Source organism: Puma concolor, chromosome B1, assembly GCF_028749965.1.
Source record: "Puma concolor isolate L17-30 chromosome B1, mPumCon1.1.hap2, whole genome shotgun sequence".
NCBI lineage: Eukaryota > Metazoa > Chordata > Mammalia > Carnivora > Felidae > Puma > Puma concolor.
In genome coordinates, this window is record NC_141670.1 from 207,772,076 (window position 1) to 207,798,590 (window position 26,515).

Sequence of the window (26,515 nt, forward strand, 5' to 3'; positions counted from 1 at the left end):
CATCGGTTCCCGGCGCGGGGCCGCGGCGGCGGCGGCGGCGGCGGCGGCGGCGGCGGGAGGCGGAGGATGCGGACTCCGGCGCCGGCGGCGCGGGCCCGGGAGGACGCGGGAGGATGAGGAGGAGGCCGGCGGTCCGGCCGCGCGGCGCCGGGAGGAGGCGCAGGCGGCGGGGGCGGCGGCGGGCGGCGGCGGCGGCGGCGGGCGCGCGGGGTGCGGGCCGGCTCGGGCGCGGAGGATGAAGTGGAGCGTCCGCGGGGCCTGCGCCGCGCTCTCCTCCTGCCTCCTGCTCGCCTGCGCGCTCAGCGCCGCCGCCGTCGGCCTCAAGTGCTTCTCGCTGGGCTCGGAGCTGCGCGGGGAGCCGTTCCGGCTGGGGGCGGCCGCCGGCGCCTTCTACTCGGGGCTGCTGCTGGCCGCCGGCCTTTCGCTGCTCGGCGCCGCCCTGCTCTGCTGCGGGCCCCGGGACGCGCCGCTCGCGGGGTCGGGCCCGGGCCCGGGGCTCGGGGTCCCCGCGGCCGCGGCGGGGGCTCCCGAGGCCGCGCCGGGAGAGCCGGGGGCCGCGGCCGGGCCCTCGGGGCCGGGGAGCAGCCAGAACCTGCTGCTGCTCGGCGTCCTCGTCTTCATGCTCGGGGTCCTCAGCGCCTTCGCGGGCGCCGTGATCGACGGCGACACCGTGTCCCTCGTGGAGCGCAAGTACTCCCACTACTGCCTGCCCCCGCGCGCGCCGGCCCCCGGCCCCGCCGCCGCCGCCGCCGCCGCCGCCGCCGCCGCCCCCGGCCCGGCCCCCGGCGCGCCGCGCGCCCGCAGCACCCTGGACAGCGCCACGTCGGCCAAGTGCCGCCAGCTCAAGGACTACCAGCGCGGCCTGGTGCTCTCCACCGTCTTCAACTCGCTCGAGTGCCTGCTGGGCCTGCTCAGCCTCCTGCTCGTCAAGAACTACCGCGCGTCGCAGGCGCGGCGCGGCCGGCGCGGCCGACGGAGGGCGGCCCGGGCCCTGGCGCGGCCCCGCGGCGGCCCCGGGCTCCGCGCGCAGCCGCCAGCCTCCCGGGCGCGGCGGGGCCGGCGGGGCCGGCGCGGTCGGCGGCTGCAGCCGCGGCCGAGCGACGCTTCCATCCTGTCCCCGGAGGACTCGGACGTGGCTGCCCCGGGGGACTGCGCTGGCTTCGGGGCGCACCACGCAGTCTCCTACATCAACGTGGGCGTCTTCCACGCGCTCGACGAGGCGGGTGTGGAGGTGTGCTGCGGGGGGCACCCGTCGGTGGAGCTGCCGGGGTACGCGCCCTCGGACCCCGACCTCAACGCCTCCTACCCCTACTGCTGCCGGCAGCCCTGCGAGGCCGCGCGCCCCTGGGAGCCGAGCCGGGCCTGCTGAGCCCTGGGGCCCTCCCCGGAAGGACGGACGGACGGACGGACGGCGCGCCGACCACCCCGGCCGACCACCGCCCGCCGCCCGCGAGCGAGGACCAGGCCTGCCGTGGACATGCCGCGGAGATGCACCTTCAGGGGTGGACTGGCCTCGCGTCGCTGAGGGCCCCTCGCCGAGAGACTGGGCCTCCAGTATTACCATTTCTGTGTCTGGGAGGTTTCTCTTCTTTTCTGTGTCTGTTCGTATCCGGATTCCGTTTTAAAGTTTACAATAAATGTTTCGGGGCTGCCTCGCCCCCATCGCACTTCTCTTTGGCAAAGTCCGGTCCAGGGTGAGAGCTCAGAAAGAGAGGGTGATTTCGCGGGAGGAAGAACCCTCGCCGAGAGGACAGAAGGAGCAGAATGGCAGAAGTGAAAACGCACCCAACAAGCGACACTTTGTACACGGATGTGCCTGCTTTTGTTGATACTTTCTTACTGTAAAGCTCTCCATAAACAGTGAAAATGTTTGGTAAATTTATTGCAATTTAAAATTGGTTAGTTCCTTTATTAAATTAATTGCTATGTTATTGGAGATATTCATCAAATTGGAGTTAGAGGGTGTCGACACACAACCCGCTTTGGGGCCAGTGGTTGGACCTGGTCAGACAAACGCTGAGTTGGAGTTTTCTGCTGGGCGGTTGCCTCCATCCAACCTCTTCCTGCAGTTAACTTCCCTGTGTGTGTACCAGGTCCCAAACGTTTCTTTTTTTGGAAATTGGCGGTGGGGTTTCTACTGCAAAGCTGAGCTTATTTTTGGTTAGTATATATGAACAATCCAATCCTATTTTGGAAAATCACAGTCATAGTTTTTTTCTGGCAAAGATTATTTTCCTGTGGATTAATTCAGTGATCTGGTAATTTTTGCATATTATAGCATTTCATTTAAAATACACCCCTTAAATAGCCTTAACTGATGTGAAGGTCATACTTTTAAATCCTTAGGATGCTTACCCGCACAATATGAAATGTATTCTCGGTGACGGCAAAATACGTTTCCATCCAGTCTGGTGGCCTGGCTGGGAGCCAAGCAGGCTCAGAGTCTCGGGCAAAAGGTAAGCACAACCCCACGTGCTGGGATTGTGGCGCCAGGGAGGTGTGCCGATGATTCTTAAGGTGCTTGGAGCAGAATAGTGTAGCGGAAGAGCGGAATGGCCCCACCCTGACCTGAATAGTGTGTGCCTCGAGCCAAAGGAGGTAGGGACACACCCAGTGCTCTGCCAGGTAAAGTGTGGTGAGCACCACACTTTAGGTGATAATAAACAAATAATGTGTAATGTCTTTGCAGCGTAAAGGGGTTCGCTTCTGATTGTGGGAAAGTAGCCGGATTTAGGGATGGAGGTGGAGTTTCCAGGTGCCAGCTCTGGGATAAGACCTCTCCTCAGCTCCACGTTCCTTGCCCAAAGCCACAGTCTCCTGTACTTAGACAATCAAGGCCCCCACCCCAGCTTGGACCTGGCAGGGCTGCCCAGCTGCAGTGGAGGCTGCTGGAGAGAGGAGGCCCGGCTTCCATGCAGAGGAGTGGAGGGGACCTGTCGCCGGTCAGCACCTGATCCTTGCTGTGTAACATGGCGATCTCCTTGTTATGTTGATGCTGCCTGAGGAAAGAGGATGATTCACAGCCAAGTTAGTAGGTTCTGAACCACAGGCCTCTTCAGATACTGGTCCATATTCAGCCTCGGGATTCAGCCAAGCTGAGGGCATGGCTCAACTAGTCCCACCGCTGGTCCTCGCAGCCCGGCCCATCACCTGCCCTGGTACCACCGGCCCGATGGTCATCAACCTAAGCAGGAAATGTGATAAGTGGCAGCAAAAGTGGCTTTTAAGATACTTTTCCCCACCTACCTAAGTCAAATCAAGAAGGAATTGCCAGGTGTTTCCTGCTTCCTGAGCAGGGCTGCTCTCCACTCCCGGAGCAGAGACCTCATAGGCAGCTGCAGGGCTGACCACCCAGAGCTCACCCAGTGGAGGTGGCTAGGCCACTGTGCGCTGGATAGACGGGCACACGGTGGGTTCCTGCAGAAGGCCGCCAGGCAAGGACCACCCCAGCAGAGCAAACACGTGGGCAGCATGGACACAAGACGTCAGACCTCCCAGTACCTTTCTTGTTTTCTGAAGTGTTTCATCTCACATGGTTTGCACAGCTTAAAATGTCATATGCCTTATGAATCTTTCAAATTTGCAATCCAAATCAGTGACCTCTCTCAACTTTCAGACATTTCTTGAGATGGAACAGAAGGCAGAAGGGGGTGAGGTGGGTGGGGCCAGCACAGGAGCCCCACAGGAGCATCATGCCATCTGGGTGGTCATCTGGCCAGGGCAGCAGGGAGCATCTGGGGTGTGCAGGCAGCTGCTTTTCCCCTGGCAAACTTCTACATGCCCAACGGACTAGATGAGATTTTTAAAGATGCAAGTGTGTCTAACTCCACGGATATTGTCAACTCCACTTTATTGAGGCTGATATAATGATGTGGGATACCAGGGTTTTATTTTTTAGAGTTTATGAGAGGAAATAAAATCAAGTCTCCCCAAACTCACATTGTTCCAAAGATCAGTACTCAGGGAAATGAGTGGAGAATTAGGAAGCTACTGAACCTCCTTCCAGTTAGGAGTGACTTCCTCGGGACCACTCCTGCCCCTGCGGGGCTCCGCCTCGCGGCCCTCACTTCTTATTCACGTCCATTCTACTTCCCGTAAGTTTTAGTTGTTTAAAATGGATTCTTTGTGCTCTAGAAAATAGTGCCAGTTCCTGGAACTTTCCTAAAATGGGTCTTACTCTGCCTCTCAGAATAATAAGTAACAAACGCCTGGCCTGGTGGAGGCCAGATCAAGAGTTTATGATTATGACAAAGTACCGGAATTAAACTAAACACATTTTAGCATTGTTACATGACTTAATGCTGAGTTTGTAAGTTATTATTTTAAACATAAAGATTGTTTACTTTTAAGGGAATAATTTAACTAAGATAACACAGGGGGTAGCCACCAAACAAGGCATGTTTTCTTAGATTGCTAAACAGGCCCTCCCAGGGTTTCAGGCATCTGGGTTTACAGGACTTTCTTTGGTCAGAGGGGGTGTTCTGCCCTTGGCAACACAAATCTGAACCATGCAACTGAAGTTTTGACTGAAAGTCAATTAATCATTTAATTTTAAAAACCAGTCAGATAGTGTTTGTGATGAAGATCAAACTGCTGGTGATAAAGATTTTACTCCTGGCTGGTGTCAGGACACAGTTCAGGCAGAAGCCTTGAACATGCACAAACACACACACACACACACACACACACACACACACACACGTGTGGGTGCGTGAATGCACACAAAAGTACAGGCACACACGAGTGAACATACGTGCACACAAGGACAAATGCACATGCATGCATGTGTAGGAATAAGTGCCCACACGTTCCACGTATATACGTCTGCACATGCACACACACACTGTGTGGGGCATACACACACGCACGCAAGCACACACACATACAGTGCCTCATGAGAAGTACTGAGGGCCAGGCCAGCAGCCCTGCCTGGGGTGTCCAGGTAGAATCTGTCTGAGTTGGAGAGGCCCGACTGTAGACTGGCGCGTCCCCTTGCAGCGTGGAGGGTAGGCACGCGGTGCAGAGATCCACGCAGGCCTGCACACTCTGTCACGTGCCGGGGAAGATAGAGGGGTGACCCCTTACCTGGATGCCTGCACAGCACAGCAAGCCACATCAGAGGTGCTCTGGCATCCGTGCGAGTGCTGTGGGGCAGGCTGACCTCCTAGGTGCCTAGATGGGTCCCTGTTGTGCAGACACTGCCACAGCTTGGTTGGTGCTGACCTCTTTGGGTCACCTTGAGGTCTACTCCCCCGCTGAGCAAGGGCTGCTACATGCCACGCTGTCCCATGGGGCCCTCAAGGTTATTATTACCCTCAAATCACTGCTTTCTCATCAAGAAAGAACATTAATAAATGATAGAGACCATAAGAAAAATGAATTCTGGCATAAAGATATGTGCGAACTTTATATATCTGTGTACCTGTTTTTTATATGAGACAGAGGCCACAGCCTAATGTCAACTGGTTTACTTTCCAGATGATCCAATATCTGCTTAATTTGCCAGTCTTTTTTTTTTTTTTTAATTTTTTTTTCAACGTTTATTTATTTTTGGGACAGAGAGAGACAGAGCATGAACGGGGGAGGGGCAGAGAGAGAGGGAGACACAGAATCGGAAACAGGCTCCAGGCTCTGAGCAGTCAGCACAGAGCCCGACGCGGGGCTCGAACTCACGGACCGCGAGATCGTGACCTGGCTGAAGTCGGACGCTTAACCGACTGCGCCACCCAGGCGCCCCGATTTGCCACTCTTTAACACAGTAACAAAACACCAACAAAATGGGAAAAAATTAACCTAGGAAAATAGTATTCATATATTGTCATGTCCCCAATCTGAATTCTCCAAGGACTTCCTGGGGTGGCGGGAGAAAGCCTGGTGGTTCCTACCACAGAGCCGTGTTTCTAATAGTTTTCTTAAAATCTCCATGTTTTGAGGGGAATCGATTTACACATGAGAATTTCACCTAGAGAAGCCCTGATCTCTGATTTGCCTTTTCATCTGCCATCTATCCTCAACAGAATGCCAATAATATGTCTTGCCGCTTTAGGGTCAATAAAATCTGTGTGAAAGCACAACACACTCCTTTAAACGTGCCAACAATCCTTTATGCCTTGTCTCTGCATGGCTCTTGTCCTGGCCCTGAAGACTGTGCCTGAGTGTGGCCAGGTCTACCAGGAATGTGCAGAACAGGTAAGTGGGTGGACAGAAGCTGCCCCGGCTGCTGGAGGGGTGCCCCACCTCACCCGCCCCTCTCCCCAACACTCAGGCCCCAGCTTTGACCTTGTGCACCTGCTGTGGTCCTTACCCTATTCCTAAACCACCAGCCTGACTTCTTTCTTCGCCTCTACTCCTGATGCAACATTTCCCTAAAACACGGGACAGACTGTGCTGTCCTACTAAGAAACTGGCCTTCAAGAACTGCCCTGTTCCTGAAGGGAAGCAAAATCTCATGGACCCAGCCCAGCCTGACCCCGCAGCCTTCTCTGTGAGCCATCAGGGCCTGGGGACAGTCTGACGAGGGGCTCCTATCTGGTAGGGCCCTTTGAATGAATAGTGTGGCAAACATCAGATCCTGGGTGTGCAGTGGGACAGCAGAACCAGCTGTGGTGCTGACTGGCTGAGGAAGGAGGGTGTGTCTCTGGAGCCAAGTGTGGGGCTGGTAGTGGGGGCCTGGACCACCTCAGGTACCTGGGGCTCAAATCCGTTTCCTGTGGCTTTCGTCACAAAGTACCACAAATTGGGTGGCTTCAAACAGCAAATATTTATTCTCTCATAGTCTGAGATCCAGGTGTTGGAAGGGTTGCTTCCTCCTGGATGCTCTGAGGACTAATCGATTCCAGACCTTTCTCCCGGCCTCTGGTGGATGCTGGTGTTCCTTGGTGCTCCTGGGCTCAGAGACTCATCATTCCAATCTCTGCTTCTGCCTTCGTGCAGCCCTCTCCTCTGTCTCTGGGTGCCCTTCTGTGTGTCTTACAAAGACATTCTCATTGGCTTTAGGGCCCACTCTAATCCAGCGTGACCTGCAAATAAGGCCACGCTCTGTGTGGACCAGAATTTTGGGGGACAAACCTTGAACTCAGTGCAGAGCTCATTTCAGGTTTGTGGTTTGCTCATTCTTTTCTGCAGGAAGCCTTCAAGCCTTTCTGTGCGGGTCTAGCTGCTCAGGACCTCAGAGGACAGGCACTCCCTCCCTGGGACGTGCTGCTGGGGAATAAAGCCGTTGGAGCCCTCATCAGACCATGGGTATTTACGGAGCTGAATAGATCTTCCAGATGAATATTCTAAAAAAAGCCGAAACATTAAAATTAATTGCCCAAGGGGAAATGCTTTCTGAAAATAAGTTATATTTGGTTTATTTGCAAATATTTTGAGGTAACAGCCACAGTAGCTGAATTATTTTGCAAATCCAGACTGGCACATGCCATTCTCTTCTCCGTGTAGGGTTGGGGCAGGAGTGGCTTCAGTGCCTGGGAGGTGGGGAGGGGCTGCCAGTCCTTCTGGGAGACAAAGGCCTCAGGATCCCAGGCTATTCTGAAGGTGACCTTCTCCCTCTGGCAGGAATCCCTGTAGGCCCCTCTACCCCAGGGCCTTTGCAGGACATTGGGTCAGCCTCCATCTTGCTCATCTTAGAAGCTTTCTTTCTGCCTGCTCTCTCACCTCCCAGCCTCTGTAAGAGTGCCCGTCCCCTGTCCCCCAACCCTGTGTCCTCTTGTCCTGGCTCAGCTGGGACATCACCTTTGCTGAGACCTCCCTTGATTCCCCTGTAGCACAGCGTCTGCTCTGTATTCCCCCTTCTTGTCCCCGGGGGCGTGCCCCTGAGGGTCCCTGTTGCCTATTTGGTGTAACTCAGGTTATTTTTCCCTAAGTGCGTGACTTTGGTTCTCCACAGTGGAGCCACTCCCAGGATGAGCTCTGCCCGCCACTTGCCGCCTCCCTCTCCTCTTCCGACCCGGTCCAGCCTGAGGCTGGGGGAAAGACGGCCCCGCCAGCTGCCGGAGGTCTTGTCCTCACTTGCCCAACCAACAAGCATTTATAAAGACTGCAGGCCAGCCCCCGGGATTCCAAGGGTCCGTCCATGCACACTATACAGTATTGTTTTTGGACATTTTCAAACTTCACCTGGGCACACACCATCATCTTTGTGGGTGGCCTGGGCACCACCTGATCAATGGCTAATTTGAATGGAGTGCTTGGCATGGGCCAGGCACTTTGCTTTCACTGCCTCCTTTAATCTTGAAAACGATGGCTTTACAGGTGGGAAAGCTGAGACTTGGGGAACTGGGTTCTGTGCCCAGGTGAGAGCCGGCGTGAGAACTGCCATCTGAACTCAGTCCAGCCGCAAGGCAGGACCAATTTTCTGTTTCTAAGCAGCATTTGTGGGAATTTTGTAAACCCAGGCACAGGGTGGGTAGTGTGACAATCTCCATGTCCCTTCTGACCCCTGGGTGCTTATAACCAGCCACCTGCTCATGTCCCTCTTCCGGGTCCCTGAGGACCCTGAACTCAGCCTCTGCCACAAATTTCACATCTTCCCCTTCTTGGCTGAGTGACTCCCATCACCCACCCCCGGAATCCTGTCCTACGTGCCCTGTACACACCCACCTCCGAGCTCTTCAACTCAGCACTCTGCTAACTCACCTCATTCGGTGTTTCATTCAACAACTGTCAGCTGGGCCAGATGCTGGGGGTTCCAGAGGGTGCCCCACACTCCCTAACCTGCCACTCACCCTGATTCGAGTGCCTGTGCTTGCTCTTGGGGGAACTGGAGGGCAGAGAGATTTTACATTCTCTTTTTTTTTTTTTCCCACGCTAAGTGCAGAAATCTGGTTGTATTTTATACATAGAGCACATCTCAGTTTGGACCAGCTGCATTTCAAATGCCCAGTAGCTGCGTGTGGAGAGTCTTAGAGCAGCCTCTCGCATGCTTCTTTTATTTTGATTGAGGAAAATGTTAGACACAAAGCGTTGCATATAAAGAACACACACGTATCAGCATTGAGATTCAGTGTGCGCTGCTATCAAACGTCAAACTAAAACCCCAAATTTTAAGATTTTAAAGTGTTGTTTCCCATGTTCGGTCCACATTTCTCTTTTACTCTTAAATATATACAGGTAACGTCTATTAACTGTAATGTATTACGGGAGCAGCCAGAGCCTCCGCCTCGTCTTTCTGGCCACACTTCACTCAAGCTGGTTACGGACCATTGCCATATTTTTGTCCTTCTACCACAAAAGTGTGTGTCCATGCACAGGATACAGTATTGTTTTTGCATGTTTTTAAACTGTACATGATGGTATCATACTGTATTTGATCTTCCCGTAATATGCTTTCTTGCACTCAGCATTATGTGTCTGAGATTGATCTGTGGTGCTCCTTGTGCCTGTGGCATATTTCCTCTGACACATTGTGTCCCACTGATTCCACTGTGCGGACAAATGGCAGTAAGTCACTCCTGGATCATGTCCTCTCTCACTTTCATAGTCCACAGGGCAAGGAAAATGCTTTACCTGTCTTCCTGTTTCCGTAGGTCCCACACCCATGTGTGATTGCACCGTGTGGTGTGGAGATGCGGATTCAGAGAGTTATAGCCCCCAGCAGCACATGGCCCCAGGTCCCCATCTCAGCACCCCTTTGCTTTGTCTTCTCCTTTTTTGTTGGGAAATGGTGTCTCCGTGTCCTCACTTGCATTTCCACCCTTTACTAGAGAGGTGTCTGTACTGATTGTTCAGTGCCTTCTTCTGCGTTGTTCTTGGCCCTTTCTACATGCATATTAGATGAGACTGTCGCTTGGCATGCAGAGCCTTGCCGGGGTGCAGAACGAAACCACACTGGATTTTCTTGTTAATCTGGGTGAATGCCACCCCAACAATTGTGAGCCCGTTCACCCATCCTTGAGTAAGTCTCTCTCTTCACTTGTTTGGGTCTTCCTATATGTTTGTCAATAAGTCTCCATATTTTTGTCTGTAAATACCTTGCATGACTTGTGTCAGATTTTCCCTGAGATGCATTTCAAGTTTTGTGGTTATTGTCAAGGCTGTCTTTTTGAAAACTACGTTATCTACTTGTTTGGTTTAAAGACTATTACTGATCTTGTATACAGATTTTGTACCCAGCAACATTGCAAACATTTCTTTTCAGTTCTAATAACCAATTTCCAATATCATCTGTGATTATTGATGGTTTTGTTTCTTGTTCTCCAAACCCTCTGCCATGTTTTCTGGCCGGAGTGTCCCCTCTCCTCTCCCCCTCTCCCCTCCCTCTCCCTCCCTCCTCTTCCCCCCACCTCTCTCTCTCTCTTTTCTTTCTTTCTTTCTTTCTTTCTTTCTTTCTTTCTTTCTTTCTTTCTTCTTTCTTTTCTTTTCTTTTTTTAGAAAGAAGCTTTTTGTTGCTTATTGGGGGAGGGGTGGAGAGAGAGAGAGAAAGAAAGAGAGAGCGACAGAGAGAGAGAGACAGAGAGAATCCCAAGCAGGCTCCATGCTGTCAGCACAGAGCCTGATGTAGGGTTCAATCTCATGACTGTGAAAACATGACCTGAGCCAAAATCAAGAGCCCGATGCTTAACCACCTGAGCCTCCCAGGCGTCCCCCACCACCCAAGTGTTCTTTCTAAGATCTCCAACACAAACTTGAATAGAGGTGGGGATGACAGGACTGAAGTCATTAAGTATGGGGCTTGCCTGGGCTCTTGGTAGATATCTTTTAATATTTTAAGTATGTTTTCTTCTATTTTTAGTTTAGTTTTGTATAAATTGGTATTGAATTCCATCAGTGCTTTTCTCTCATCATCATAGTCATTTATTTTCTCGATTAATCTGTTACTGTGGTAAATTACACTCATCTATATTTCAATGTTAAATCAAACTAATAATGCATCATTTCAGTCAGTTTTACTATCGTTTTGCCCTCCTACTCTGTATTTCCACCGCCATAAGCAGCCCTTTCTTTGGTAATATGCTTCTGTATTTATGGGAAACAATGAGTACACTGCTATTCTGATTATTCCCATTTTGGGTGTGATTACTGACTTCTTATTACTGAACTTTGGGATAGACTCCTGGCACTCCCAACTCAACGCACGACCTTTTCTCTTCACAATGCCAATAGTTCTGGATTTTTTTTTTTTCCCAAAACCAGTATTCTACTTTATTAAGATCATAAACATCATCCACTGGTGAAGTATACAGTGTTCCATGACCTCATTATCTTTCTTGTTTTCCTTGAAATTAACAACTGACTGACGTTTTCCATGAACCTGTGGCCAACTCATCCCCAGCTTTTGACAAAAATGAAAACATGATGTTCATGTGTCCAAACATGCCAAGTAATCCAGGATTTCTTTTCATATAGGCCTCCCTTCCCGGGTCCTCACCCTCTCCTGACATGGGCTCTGTGGGTCTCTGCACAACCAATATTAGGGATCTCACCCTGCTCCTCTCAGTTCCCTGCATGTAGCTGCACACTGTGTCCCAAGATCTTCATGGCAGGAAGTGGAGCTGAATTCTCGCTAAGTGACACTGGCCAGTTACAGATGTTTATAGCAGCTTTATTCATAATTGCCAAAACTTGGAAGCAACCAAGAGTGCTTTCGGTAGGCGAATGGATAAAGAAACTGGTGCCCCCAAACAATGGAGTATTATTCAGCACTAAAAAGAAATGAGCTAAACCATGAGAAGATATGGAGAAACTTTAAATGCATATTGCTAAGTGAAAGAAGCCAGTCTGTAAAGGCTACATACTGTATTATTCCAATTGTGTGACATTCTGGAAAAGGAAAAACTATGGAGACAGTAAAAAGATCAGTGGTTTCCAGGGTTTTGGGGAGGGAGGGATGAATGTGTGGAGCACAGTGGATTTTTAGGGCAGTAAAATTATTCTATGTAATGATAAATGATATAATGGTGGATTCATGTCATTACACATTTCTCAGAACTAATAAAATATTCAAGACAAAGAGTGAACCCTAATGTAAACTGTAGACTTTAGCTAATAATAATGTATCAACATTGGCTCACCAATTATAATAAGTGTACCTCACTACTGGAAGATGTTAATAGAGGAAACTATGTGTGGGGGAGTGTAATATGAGAACTCCCTGCACTTTCCAATGAATTTTTCTGTACACTCAGAACTATTCTAAAAGATAGTGCCAGTCATTTTTTAAAAAATAAAAGACAATGGTGAAGATAAAATGTACTACTAAAAACTATGAAATTAATTCAAAGGCAAGAAAGAAATAGAATAACAGTGACAGAAAGGAAAACAAATAGAGAACTTACAGCTCTAAATCCAACCTACAAATAATTACATTCAATGTAAATGGCCTAAATATTCCAAATTAAAAGGCAGAGATTGTTAGACTGGCTAGAAGAGCAGGACCTAAGTTTTGCATTTATAAGAGCCTTCAATACATTTTTAATACAGACACAGTAGATTGAAATAAAAATGGTGGAGAAGTTATATGCAAACACTAATCAAAAGAAAGTTGGCGTGGCAGTATTAATATCAGATAAAATAGACTTTAAGACAGAGTATTACCAGAGATAAAGAGGTATATTTCATAACGATATAAAGTAAATATATCAGGAAGATATAACAAATATCAATGTATACATGTCTAATAACAGGTTTAAAAGTCATTAAAAATTTTTAGGGGCGCCTGTGTGGCTCAGTTGGTTAAGCCTCCGACTTCGACTCAGGTCATGATCTCACGGTTGGTGGGTTTGAGCCCCGTGTCGGGCTCTGTGCTGACAGCTCAGAGCCTGGACCCTGCTTCAGATTCTGTGTCTCCCTCTCTCTCTGTCCCTCCCCTGCTTGTTCTCTGTCAAAAGTAAATAAACATTTTAAAAATTTATTAAAAAATAAAAATTATTTAAAAATTTTTCTTATTGAAGTATAGCTGACATACGTTACATTAGTTTTACATGTACAAGATAGTGATTCAACAATTAATAATTATGTAATGTTCACAACAGTAAGTATCACCATCTGTCACTGGATGTTATTATATTGACTATATTCCCTATGCTGTACTTTTCATCCCCTTGACCTATTTATTTTATAACTGGGAGTCTGTACTCTTAATCTCCTTCACTTGTTTGACACACCCCTACACCAACCCCTCCCCCACCCTGACAACCTCCAGTTTGTTCTCTGTATTTATGAGTCTGTTTGTTTTTGTTGTTGTTTTGTTTTTTAGATTCTGCATATGAAGTCATATGGTATTTGTCTTCCTTTGTCTAGCTTATTTCACTTAGTAACCCGTAGGCCATAAATAACAGAATTTCATTCTTTTTATGTCTGAGTAATATATCATTGTGTATATATACCACATCTTTTTTTTACTAATATGAAATTTATTGTCACATTGGTTTCCATACAACACCCAGTGCTCATCCCAACAGGTGCCCTCCTCAATGCCAATCACCCACTTTCCCCTCTCCCCTACCCCCCCCCGTCAACCCTCAGTTTGTTCTCAGTTTTTAAGAGTCTCTTATGGTTTGGCTCCCTCCCTCTCTAACCTTTTTTTTCCCTTCCCCTCCCCCATGGTCTTCTGTTAAGTTTCTCAGGATCCACATAAGAGTGAAAACATATGGTATCTGTCTTTCTCTGTATGACTTACTTCACTTAGCATAACACTCTCCAGTTCCATCCACGTTGCTACAAAAGGCCGTATTTCATTCTTTCTCATTGCCAAGTAGTATTCCATTGTGTATATAAACCACGATTTCTTTATCCATTCGTCAGTTGATGGACATTTAGGCTCTTTCCATAATTTAGCTATTGTTGAGAGTGCTGCTATAAACATTGGGGTACAAGTGCCCCTAGGCATCAGCACTCCTGTATCCCTTGAGTAAATTCCTAGCAGAGCTATTGCCGGGTCACAGGGTAGATCTATTTTTAATTTTTTGAGGAACTTCCACACTGTTTTCCAGAGTGGCTGCACCAGTTTGCATTCCCACCAATAGTGCAAGAGGGTTCCCGTTTCTCCACATCCTCTCCAGCATCTATAGTCTCCTGTTTTGTTCATTTTAGCCACTCTGACTAGCATGAGGTGTATACCACATCTTCTTTATCCATTCATCTATCAACGGACATTTAGGTTGCTTCCATATCTGGGCTATTGCAAATAAACTGCAATAAACATAGGGGTGCATATATCTTTTTGAATTAGTTTTTTGTCTTTGTTGTGTAATACCCTGTAGTGGAATTACTGGATCGTACAGTATTTGCTTTTAATTTTTTGAGGAAACCCCATATTTTCCACAGTGGTTGCATCAATTATCAATCCCACCACTAGTGCATGAGAACTCCCTTTTCTCCACATCCTCGCCAACACTTGTTATTTCTTGTATTTTTGATTTTAGCCATTGTGACTGGTGTGAGGCAATATCTCACTGTGGTTTTGATTTGCATTTCCCTGATGATTAGCGATGTTGAACATCTTCTCACGTGTCTGTTGGCCATCTGTATTTGTGTTTTGCAAAAACATCTGTTCAAGCCCACTGCTCATTTTAAAACCTTTTTTTTTTTTTTTTTTTTGGGTTGAGTTGTATGATTCTTTATATCTTTTGGATGTTGATCCCTTATCAGATATATCATTTGTAAATACCTTTTCCCATTCAGTAGCTTGCTTTTTTGTTTGTTGATGGTTTACTTCGCTATGCAAAATGTTTTAGTTGGTGTAGTCCCTACAATTTATTTTTGCTTTTGTTTCTTTTGCCTGAGAAGACATAACCAGAGAAAACGTTGCTACAGTTGATAAATTACTGTCAATGTTTTCATCTGGGAATTTTATGATTTTAGGTCTCACAATCAGGTTTTAAATCCATTTTGGGTTTATTTTTGTGTATGGTGTATGGAAGTGGTCCCGTGTCATTCTTTTGCATGTAGCTGTCCGGTTTTCCCAATTCCATCTATTAAGAGACTGTCTTTTCCCCATTGTATATTCTTGCCTCATTGTGATAGATTGACCATATAAGCTTGAGTTTATTTCTGGGTTCTCTAGCCTGTTCCATTGATCTATGTGTCTGTTTCTGTGCCAGTACCATACTCTTTTGATTATTATAAATTTGTAATGTATCTGGCAATCTGGGATTGTGATATGTCAGCTTTGGTCTTTCTTAAAATGCTTTGGCTGTTTGAGGTCCTCTGTGGTTCTTTTTTTTTTAATTTTTTTAAACGTTTTTATTTATTTTTGAGAGAGAGAGAGAGACAGAGCATGAACAGGGGAGGGTCACAGACAGAGGGAGACACAGAATCTGAAACAGGCTCCAGGCTCTGAGCTGTCAGCACAGAGCCCGACGCGGGGCTCGAACTCACGGACTGCGAGATCATGACCTGAGCCGAAGTTGGATGCTTAACCGACCAAGCCACCCAGGCACCCGATGGTCCTTTGTGGTTCTATACACATGTGAGGATTATTTGTTCTAGTATTGTGAAAAATGCAATTGATATTTTGATAGGAATTGCATTAAATATGTAGATTTTTGGGGACAGGTAATATGAACATTTTGACAGTATTATTTTGATCCATGAGCATGGTATATCTTTTCATTTGTGTTTTTACTTTCTTTTATCAATGTCTTACAATTCTTAGAGTACAGGTCTTTCACCTCCCTTGCTGAATTTACTTGTAGGTGTTTAACTTTAAAAAAAAATTTTTTTTTAACGTTTATTTATTTTTGAGACAGAGAGAGACAGAGCATGAACAGGGGAGGAGCAGAGAGAGAGGGAGACACAGAATCTGAAACAGGCTCCAGGCTCTGAGCTGTCAGCACAGAGCCCAACACGGGGCTCGAACTCACGGACCATGAGATCATGACCTGAGCCGAAGTCGGACGCTTAACCGGCCAAGCCACCCAGGCGCCCCGGTGTGTAACTTTTTTGTGTGCAGTTGGAAATGGAACTGTTTTCTTAATGTATCTTTTTTGCTGCCTCATTATTATTGCATAGAAACGCAAAATACATGAAGCAAAAACTAACAGATCTAAGAGAGAAACACATAGATCCACAATCATAGTTAGAAATTGTAGCTATCCTCTCAGTAATTGAAAGAATAAGTAGACAAACAAATCAGTAAGGATGCAGAAGGTCTGGCTGACAACTACTTCGACCTAATCAACAGGTATAAGATATCACACTAAATGATTGCTGACACTACAGTTTTTCTTCTTTTCCTATTGCACATGGAATGTTCATCAAGATGGACCAACTACTAGGCCAAAAAGTGAAGCAGGAAATATTTCAAACTGGATGATAATAAAAATGCAGCATATGAAATTTTGTAAATACAGTGAAAATAAACCTTACAGAGAAATTTATAGCTTTTTTTTTTTTTTTTTTTAATTTTTTTAACGTTTATTTATTTTTGAGACAGAGAGAGACAGAGCATGAACGGGGGAGGGGCAGAGGGAGAGGGAGGCACAGAATCGGAAGCAGGCTCCAGGCTCTGAGCCATCAGCCCAGAGCGCGACGCGGGGCTCGAACTCACGGTCCGTGAGATCGTGACCTGAGCTGAAGTCGGATGCTCAACCGACTGAGCCACCCAGGCGCCCCGAAATTTATAGCTTTAAGTGTTTATTTTGGAGAGGTAAAAAGGCTTAAAATGATTTTAAGTTTCTATTTTTAAAATCTAGGAGAAAAGACACAGAGCAACTGTTGTTCGTAACCATATTAACTATTTGATGGCCAGGAACCAATTTTAAGCATCTTGTATCTTAACATGATAGCAAATGTAGACACTTTGCTATATGTAGCTACATTTTAGGAAACTGATTGGGGGCTTGAGTATGATATGAATTGCATCCTCATGGTTTTCTATTTAAAATAATGGAAAATAGATCCCCAGTTACTGTTTTAGCATGAAACAATGGATTTTCAGAATGGATTATTAAGTGGGAAATGACCTGTAAGTAGAAAAAAAATTTTTAGAAAGTGATAAAAAAAATCTTAAAATATTTGTAAATTAAATATTAAGTATCTGTACATTAAGAAACACTCTCCCATCAAAAAGACAAGAAATAGGGGCACCTGGGTGGCTCAGTCAGTTAAGCAACTGACTTCGGTTCAGGTCATGATCCCTCTGTTCGTGGGTTTGAGCCCCACGTTGGGCTCTGTGCTGACAGCTCTGAGCCTGGAGCCTGCTTCGGATTCTGTGTCTCCCTTGCTCTCTGCCCCTCTCCTGCTCATGCTGTCTCTCTTCCTCTCTCTCAAAAAAATAAACATTAAAAAATTATTTAAAAGGACAAGAAATAACGAAGGCGTTCATGAGGATGTGGAGAAAAGCAGCCCTTGTGCATTGTTGGTGAGAATGTAAATTGGTGTGGCCACTATGGAAACAATATGGAGGTTCCTCAAAAAACTAAAAATAGAACAACCATATAATCCATCACTTGCACTTCTGAGTATTTATCTGAGGGAAATAAAAACACTAACTCAAAAAGATACCTGTACCTCCAGATTCATAGCAGCATTATTTACAATAGCCAAGATATGAAGACAAACTAAGTGCCCATTGATGGATGAATGGATAAAGAAAACATGGCATATATTTGTACACACACACACACACACACACACACACGACAATATTGCCATATGCGACAACATAGATGGATCTTGAGGGCATTATGCTAAGTGAAATAAGTCAGAGAAAGAAAAATCCTGTGTGATCTCTCTTATATATGGGATCCCAAACAAAAAAAAACCCCAAAGCTCATAGATATAGAAAACGAGGCGGGGGATTGCTAGAGGCGGGGAATGGGGGTGGATGAAGGGGGTCAAGAGGTATAAACTTTCAGTTATAAAATAAATCCTGGGGATATAATGTGCAGTGTGATGACTATAGTTTAAGATATATTTAGTTTTTTAAAATGTTTATTTATTTTTGAGAGAGAGAGAGAGCGTGAGCAGGGGAGGGGCAGAGAGAAAGGGAGACACAGAATCTGAAGCAGGTTCCGGGCTCTGAGCTGTCAGCACAGAGCCCGACGTGGGGGGACTCAAATTCACAAACCATGAGATCATGACCTGAGCCAAAGTCAGATGCTTAAACAACTGAGCCACCCAGGCGCCCCTGATCAGTGAATTTTAATAAACTGGAGCAGAGAATTTCACTGACACAGTTTCAGATTCCACATTGCAACTAATCTTTAATTTTTGTAAGTTTATTTATTTTGAGAGACAGAGACAGTGCAAGTGGGGGAGGGGCGGAGAGAGAGGGAGACAGAGAGTCCCAAGCAGGTTCTGCACTGTAAGCATGGAGCCTGATGCGGGGCTTGAATTCACAAAACCATGAGATCACGAATGACCTGAGCCGAAACTGAGAATTGGACGCTTAACTGACTGAGCCAACCAGGCACTGCAATCTTTTCTTTTATAAAATAACTTTTATTTTAAAATAGTCTAAATCTCACAAGAAGTTGCAAAAATAGTACAGAAAGCTCCGCATACAGTTCACCCAGCTCCCCCAACTATCTCGTACACAGACCCAGAACTTCTCAACCAGGTAACTGCTAACTCAGGTGCAGACCTTAATAGGGCTTCACCTGTTTTACATGCACTTGCTTTTTCTCCAGTTAACCTTTAAGAAACCGTTGTTTGTCGAGTTTTAATGGAGTCTGAAAAAGAACATCCACAAGGATTAGAAAAAGAAGACTCCTCCCCCCTTTCCCAACCATGTATTTGTGTGACTACTTCAACCAAACACACATATGACAAAGAATGATTGCAGAATCTAGCCACCAGACGCTACAGAGATTTGCAAAAACGTGAACCAATGCCACTCTCCTCAGTACGTATTTTTCTTTTGGAAAAAAATAGTCACTTTTCTTAAAAATACGCTATGTTAACATGGACTGAATTTACATCTTTCTTTTCAATGACTAGGTTTTGAAACGTCTTCATGTTGATAGATGAAACCCACCCATGATAACCGAAGCTCCCCGAGACCTCCAGTGTCTTCTAGGGTAGTGAAGGGTCTGAGCTCTGTGACGTAAACGCCGGCAGTGGGTAAGCCTCCTCCCACAGACTTCCCGGGCTCTCTTAAGTCCACACGACGCCGCAGTAACGCATACATTTGAGTCAGAGGAAATTAGAAGTTCAGAAGTTTATGGAGTTACTGTCAACAAGGGAACATGATTCATATTCAAACTACTTTAAAGTGACCTTTCAAATCACTTACTATTTGATCTAAATTCAAGTATAGCAGTGAAAGAAACCGAAGCTATTCATCAACTCTGTAGAATTCACGATATTTTTAAGAACGTTCTCGCATTTAAACAGATCTTTTTCACTACTCAGATGCATGAAGTGAATGGACTTTAGAAATATATTGTTCTCCCAGTGCCTATGACTTTGTGTTGGTTTGATCCATGGCTGTGAAGAACACACAGATGGCAGCTGTGATGAGGATGTGCATTCCCTCATAAAGAAGTTTTGGGGAAAACACACTCCATATAAATAAATGGTAACGCAGGGATGTCACCAAAATGATATACGCAGAAACTGGAAAAGAACAGATCAGTGCGTAGCAGAAGCAAGCATGACTCAGTGCAGAACCACTGTTAATAAAAAGGGAAATATGGATTAGTACCTGCCACTTCTGCCTCATATAAGGCACGAACATAAAAGCAAACAGTATTTTTACTTTGAAAATGACCGTGGTAATTCTTGCTCCTGGCCCTCCACCCCCACCCCGGCCTCCCAGTCTGGATCTGGTCAGTCTGATGGGTAGGAGCTTGCCTGAGGGGACATCAGCTGCAGGTGGCTAACCTGTCCCTCTCCAGTGTCACAATCTGCAAGAATAGTTTTGAAAAGTGCCCTCCAGCTTTTGCAGTTATGTTTAAAAATTATGTGCATGTACTACTATACAGCACAAATATTATGAAACACAATGAAAAGAAAATCCCACTGGATGAGATACAAGTTTTGAGCTCTGCTTTGTGCTGCCCAGTGAAGCATCTGGTTGGTGTGGTCTGGGGACACTGGCCTGCGAGTGTTTGCTAAGCAAATGAACCGCGAAGAACATGCCCAAACATGGAGCAGCCCTCAAAGCACATGCTCAGGTCGTGATCTCACGGTCTGTGAGCTCGAGCCCCACGTTGGGCTCTGCGCTGACAGCGTGGAGCCTTCCTTGGGATTCTCTGTCTCTCCCCCTCTCTCCCCCTCCCCCACTGTCTTAAAAATAAATAAACAAACATTAAAAAAAAGAAGACAAGTTTTCGTTCTGACGCCTCCCCTCAAACACTGCAATGAGCGTCTGTGGTCAGCCTATGCCACACATCACCGCTGGCCACTCTTCCTGAAGTGTGGCCTTCATCACACACACAGCTATCTTCGCTGGGTGGGACTCGCATCAGCAGTGCTTCGTATGGGGATATGGACATGGGCCTGGGATTACTGGACTTCCAGGTGGGGAGCGAGCACACCCACCAGAGTAGATGCTCTGTGTGCTTAGGGGAGTCTTGGGGTGCCATGCTCAACCTGGGAAGGGTCTGGACATGAAAGGTGAGCAATGAGTTCTGTGTAGAGCAAAGGCTGGGAGGCAGAGGAGTGAGTGTGTGCACATATGTGCTCCACAAAGGGGCTCCCTGGGCCTGTCGACCAGGCAACAACTATCTGGTGCCATCTAAGATTCCCCCCAGTGTGCTCACTGTCCAGTGAGAGGAGCCAAACAGTCACTCAAGGGCCAAAGGATGCCTGGCCCCTCATGCTCACAGTTCTTGTCCCCTTCTGTGCCCTCACCTTGCCCTAACTGGTTCTCCGTCTTGGGCCTTGGTGCCCATCCTTCCTTCCTGCCGCATTCTCCAGCTGCCCCATCATCCCCGGCGGGCAACATACTCTCTCTGCTTCTACTTGCATGCCATCCTGTGGCCTCGTCCCTTTGTGCGTGCTCCTCTCCAGCTCCCTTGACTGATCGTGACCACTTCCACCCACATGCCCTTCTCTGGGCAGCTGTCCTGACCAACACCAGCAGACTCAGGGGCTCAGCCATTCTGGGCTCATCTCCGTGATGTGCTCGGCAAGTAACGGACCCGTCTCTCTGCTACTGCCACCAGCCCATGAGCTCCTGCACCTCGGGTCCCACTGAAGATCCAGTCCATTAGGCCGAGGACCTCCAGGGAGCTGGGCCCTGAGGCATTATGTCATTACGTCCCTCAAGGGCCACTGCACCAATACCGGTGAAACTCTTGGGAACAGCTTCCTGGATGAATACTTGTGGCCCATGGCTCTGCTACCCCTCTCTTGGGGAGTGCCATGGAGTCCGTGCTTAGCTAAGAGCCTGCGGACCTTGCTCCCTTCTTGAGCAGACAGCACGGAAGCTGGAGCTTGCCACAATTTCACACATAGTAAACATGACCTAGTTAGAAAACTCTGGCTTCTTCCTTCCATAGCAACATCCAGGGGGTCACCATTCCCACAACCTCAGCTAAGATGACGTGCACTGTAGGGAGTGAATGAAGGCCTCACAGCCTAGCTCAGCATGGCTGCCCATGCCACCAGGCTCTAGACCTGAAGCCAGCCCCTGTAGCCAAGGGTCATGAACACCCAGGGCCCGGTTTCTGAGCCACTAGCAATATTTTCTTTTTCTACTATTTTAATATAGCTCTAGTTTTCTTAATTGACTGAAACAAAACAACTCCAAAAACCAATGAGTAGAACTTGATGTAAAAGTAAAAGCTTTTAAAAAAGAAAAAGCAGGGCGCCTGGGTGGCGCAGTCGGTTAAGCGTCCGACTTCAGCCAGGTCACGATCTCGCGGTCCGTGAGTTCGAGCCCCGCATCAGGCTCTGGGCTGATGGCTCGGAGCCTGGAGCCTGTTTCCGATTCTGTGTCTCCCTCTCTCTCTGTCCCTCCCCCGTTCATGCTCTGTCTCTCTCTGTCCCCCCAAAAATAAATAAACGTTGAAAAAAAAATTTTTTTTAAAAAGAAAAAACAAAACCTTTTCTAAAATAAAAGAGAAACATTTCTTAATTAGGGAAAACGTCATGTAATACTCTCCAGTTGATTAAAATGCTTTCAGCTTACTTAAAAAAAATGCTTTGTTTTTTTTTTTCTCCCCAATACAGACAGATGAAAAGCGTCAGGAAAATCAAACTGCGATCCCAGCACCAGAGAAGCTGCCCTTCACAGAAGCCTAGGCTCTCACTGTCTGGCCCTCATCCTCCCTGGCCCACCTGTTCAGCTGGTCTGCAGACCAGACATGGTGTGCTTAGCAGAGCCATGTGCACTAAGGCAGTCAAGCTCTCCAAGGCAGAGGCGAGCACGTCTTGGCAACTCAAGGCCCTCTGGGTCCCCAACACATGACGGCACTGATGAGGACCGAGGCCTCCCAACCCAACCTAACCCTGGTCACAGAGACATCTAGGAGCCTGCTAGGGAGAGAACCAACAGGTCAGTAGTGGTCTCGTGGCCCACGTAGGTTCACAGGCAGCACGAGAGCCTGAAGGTTATCGCGGGCAGTGCAGCGGCCCCCACATGCCTCTGCTCCAGCCAGCAGTGCCTTGGCTTGGAGGCGCTGACCATCAGACGAGCAGTGACTATCCACAGACGGTCCCCAAGTGTGCATCCGAGGAAAACACACTGACTTGTAGGCATCTCTCCTCAGGAAACCTAGAGCGAGCTGGAGAAATGAGACTCCCACATTTGGGAAGCCAAACATCAACCGTGGCAATTCAGAGGGGCGGCCAGAAGGTCCCCGGAGTAGGAAGCCTGCTCTCCACAGGTGAAGCCTTTACTTGCTTTCTTGCTCTAAACTTTGACTAGAGGGTATCACCTCACTCACTCCTACACTCCCCTCCACCCCTTATGTGACTGTGGAATGGGAGAAGATGGTGGCCCGTGGACATGAACTTGGGGGCAGAAGTCGAGGGTCCCTGAGGCCTGAGTCTCAGGAGCTGGTCTGGGGTGAGGACGAGAGGCTTCCCATGAAGTATGTGCTGTCCTGAGAGGTGGGACCTGAGCATGTCCCGGGAAGTTCAGACATGGGTCAGCAGTCACCATAGCAGGGGCTGCACTCTAATGGGGGGGCAGAGGAGTGGGGGTCTAGAGGGGTAACAGGGACAGGAGGCCTCAACCTCCCCCAAGCGACATCCCCCTGTAGGACTGGGGACACAGCGGGACATTTGGCAGGAATATTGTCCTTCTGGGGCCTGCCCTGCATGTTCCACAGCCCACTCAGCATGTGGGGGCTGGTCTAGCACCTCAGCCAGACGTTGGCTTTCAGAGGGGAGACCACGCCTGTGGGGTGTTACTGAGTAGCTTAAGAAAGGCAACGGTGCTTTTGGGACTGGGGCACTGAGAGAGCCCCGACACACGATGCACGGCTGCTCACACCACCTCCAGCACCCGTGGGACTCCTCACATAGGCCCCACCCCCCAGGAGGTGATACCATCACACCGTTTTACAGAAGGGAGAGTCTGGGCCTATTTGGAAAGTGCAGAATCAGGCAGGCCACATGCCCCTCAGGCTGCACTCTGCCGGGCCGGACCCAGGCGCTGTTACCGTGGTACACGCTGGGAAGCCCCTGCCTTATGAAGCCTTCTTTCTGGGAGGGCCAATGCATAAACAAATGAGGAAGCAGGAAGGAGCATGGTGGGCAGGAGGGTGGGGTAGGCTGCCCCGTGGGCTGGCCAGAGGGGCGGGCCACCAGGTGGAGCCCGATGGGGCCTCTCGGTGGCAGGGCAGGGCACAGCCCCAGAGTATGCGCCCACTGACGGCATCCCCTCAGGCCTGTGCAGGCTCCTCTGTAGCAGGGGTCCTGGAGGTGAGAGCCAGCATGTCCTGTCTTTGTGCCCGAAGGGTGGCCAATAAGGCCACCAGCAAGCAAAGAAACCGAGAAGGGTCCCTGGAAACCATACCCTGGTATAGGCTGGAAGAGAGCAGCAGAAGCTGGCTGCCCCTGTGGCCTCCCCATCATCCCGACACAGGGCCCGGGTGGCCACAGACCTGACCTGCACCCGCCTCTGGCTCACATGCTGTGGACTGTTCATTCTTATTTGCGGAAAGGAGAATGCATGAAGACTTTTAGCCCCTTGGGGTCTGGAACCCTGTATCTGGAATAAGGTACTCTCTTTAAACGGCCGACCTGCCATCAGGGTTTGTGCTAAGAGACAAAGAACAGCTTCACCTGCTGGTTTCTGAGCTCAGGAAGCTCACTAAGTGGCTGGCCCACAGCACGGGTCCTGCGAACGTTGCAAATGCGGTCAGGAACACAGCTGGGACCTCCACGTAGGTGTCCAGGCCCACGAAGCCCGCTGAGATGTCCACCGTGGCTATGTTGTTGGAGTTTCCCTGGAACACAGGTAGAAGCAGCACTGACACAGCCACCAGCAACCGAAGAAAGCTGCATGTGGTCACAGTGACATGGACACCCAGGAGCCCCAGATGCCCGCCCACTCCTTTCCCACCTCGCCGCCAGGTGGGGAGGAACAAATATACGTCTGCCGATGAACTACGGAAAATTCCAAACCTTCCTCAGATCTATCTACTTAAGACAGACACGCCGACCTCCCTACAACAGAGACCCTGTCTGAGGGCTGCACCTGGTCTTGGGAGGCAAGGTGGCCAAGGAGAGGCTGAAGGTGGTGTTGCCACATGGCTCTTTCAATGGGTGAATGCTGCTGCTAGGAAGAAGAGGGCACGCTGGCCACTGGGGGGGGGGGGGGGGGGGGGGAGGGGCTTGGCCTCCAGCTTACGTGTCGGATCCGAGACCCTGGTGGGTAACGAATGCATGGCTCATCTTGCACAAAAGGGTAGGGTCTACATCCAAGGGAAGGGTCTCCTAAGATTCAGTCCCTCTCTCTACTTGTAGTCTTCATCACTGCTGGTGACCTTTTCCTTAGCTACTCAGGACATTTATAAGTTTGATCGCACAAATGTCTGTCCCAGCCCAGCAAAGATCCCTCCTGGAACCACTTATTGATGGCTGAGGACACAACTCCAGCCAGGTGTTCATGGCTTCACAGACTTGCCAGGGGAAGCCCAGTGCCTCCTCCTTTGCTGCGTCATTCCAGATGGTCCCCGGGTCATGTTGGCAGACCTCCCAGATACCTCAGAGACACCCTCTTACAGCGGGCCCCTCCCCGGACAGCAACCTCTCCTGTGCAGCTTCCCCTTTGCCCACTTTGCCAGTGGCCGCCTGAGCCTTTGCGATTATGTAATTCCCATTCAGAAGCCCCTTGCGACAGACCGGGGAGACCCTGGAGCTGCTGAGCAGAGGGAGGAAGAGTCCCAAGTGCTGTGGCAAGGGAGGCATGATGAAGGACAAGTGGATCTGACGCTGGGAAGCTGCCGGAGATCCCACTGAGGCCGACTCACTCGTATCCAGAGAGGGTTGACTGCAATACTGTTATCGCAGCCAAGGCACAGACGGCCTGCTCTGGGGCTTTACTTCCATCGACTCATTCAGTCCTCAACAGTCCTGATGTGGTGCCATTGTGACCCTCAGTGAACAGGTGGGAACCCAGGAGGCCAGCTGGGTACCAGGAATCACGGAGCTGAGGGCAAGAAGGAGGGGCAGCAAGCCTGTAGGTCTTGTCCCGGGAAAGCTGACCATGAGGGAAGGGCTGTGGGCAGGGGAGAGGCGAGGGAGACCCACACTGCTGCTGCTCAGGATCCGACGTGCCGCAGGACTTGCTGCACAGGGTCTGTGCTGAGTTTGCGTGCGGACAGGCCCCCCAGCACACACCACAGTCTGCTGCGGGTTCCACTGCCCAAGGCAGCACCGGACGAGAACCAGTACCACGTGCGATCACCAGTGTTCCTTCCTCACCACCCGGGGAAAGTGGCCGCATGCCACAGAGGAGCACACTGAACGTGAGGCCGTCTCCTTGCTCGGGGCGTGACCGTGGCTCCTCAGTCTTCCTGACACCGAGGCCTCAGTGCAGGACACTGTGCCAAGCCAGCAGCCACTTTCTCCATCTCGGCTCAGAGGGAGCCCGAGTGAGTCTCCCCACCCGTGCCGGCAGTGTCTACCGTGTGGCTAGTTCACGAGCACCATGACGTATCTGTGGATATGCCGAAATCGCTCCCGTGTGGAGTCCTGGCGGTCCACGTGCCCCTGGGGTAGGAGCGTCTGGTGCCCATCAGACACGCTCACTGTGTAGCATGGCACCCGGGAGCCTGGAGAAGGGAGAGGGGCGGGCGATTTTCCATGGCGATGGTATTCCCATTCCCCACCAGGGCACTCGCGGTCAGAGACGCGGGGACTGTCAACAGTGGAACTCCCGGACGGAGGTCACCACCAGGAACAGGCCTGTGCATGGCTTTCAGACAGAGAGAGGACCATGAGACTGACGGGCCACCTAGACATTTCTGGAATGCCCAGAAAAATGTAAAGTCCTTCTACAGCAACACATCAGTCACACTGAATGGCCAAGAGTGAAAGAGCCCTAACACAGGCGTGTCGCTGCCAACAAAGCAGAGCAAGTGCCATCCAGAGGCCGACGCCGACCCGCGCCTCTCTCTTCTGCGGCTCATGGTGCCTCAGCTGCTTGCTTCGTCCTTTCCCCCTTTCCGGC

General features: G+C 49.2%; 2 protein-coding genes across 7 annotated transcripts in view; one reads left to right on the forward strand and one right to left on the reverse strand.

The window, feature by feature from the left end:
* Window positions 1–220: 220 nt before the first annotated feature.
* On the forward strand, window positions 221–2,314 carry TMEM271 (transmembrane protein 271). Its single transcript, XM_086705699.1, has one exon. The coding sequence runs from the start codon at window positions 236–238 to the stop codon at window positions 1,367–1,369; it is 1,134 nt and encodes a 377-aa protein (XP_086561825.1). The 5' UTR covers window positions 221–235; the 3' UTR covers window positions 1,370–2,314.
* A 16,049-nt stretch (window positions 2,315–18,363) lies between these two features.
* The window catches only part of PIGG (phosphatidylinositol glycan anchor biosynthesis class G (EMM blood group)), a 44,326-nt gene continuing 36,174 nt past the window's right edge, over window positions 18,364–26,515 (reverse strand). For all 6 annotated transcript variants that reach the window (XM_086705700.1, XM_086705701.1, XM_025921436.2 and 3 more), the window contains 2 exons: window positions 24,124–24,287; window positions 18,364–19,556 (listed from right to left, as the gene is read on the reverse strand). In XM_086705700.1, the coding sequence (XP_086561826.1) occupies window positions 19,343–19,556; window positions 24,124–24,287 (378 nt within the window). In that variant the 3' untranslated portion in view covers window positions 18,364–19,342. The remainder of the gene's footprint in view (window positions 19,557–24,123; window positions 24,288–26,515) is intronic.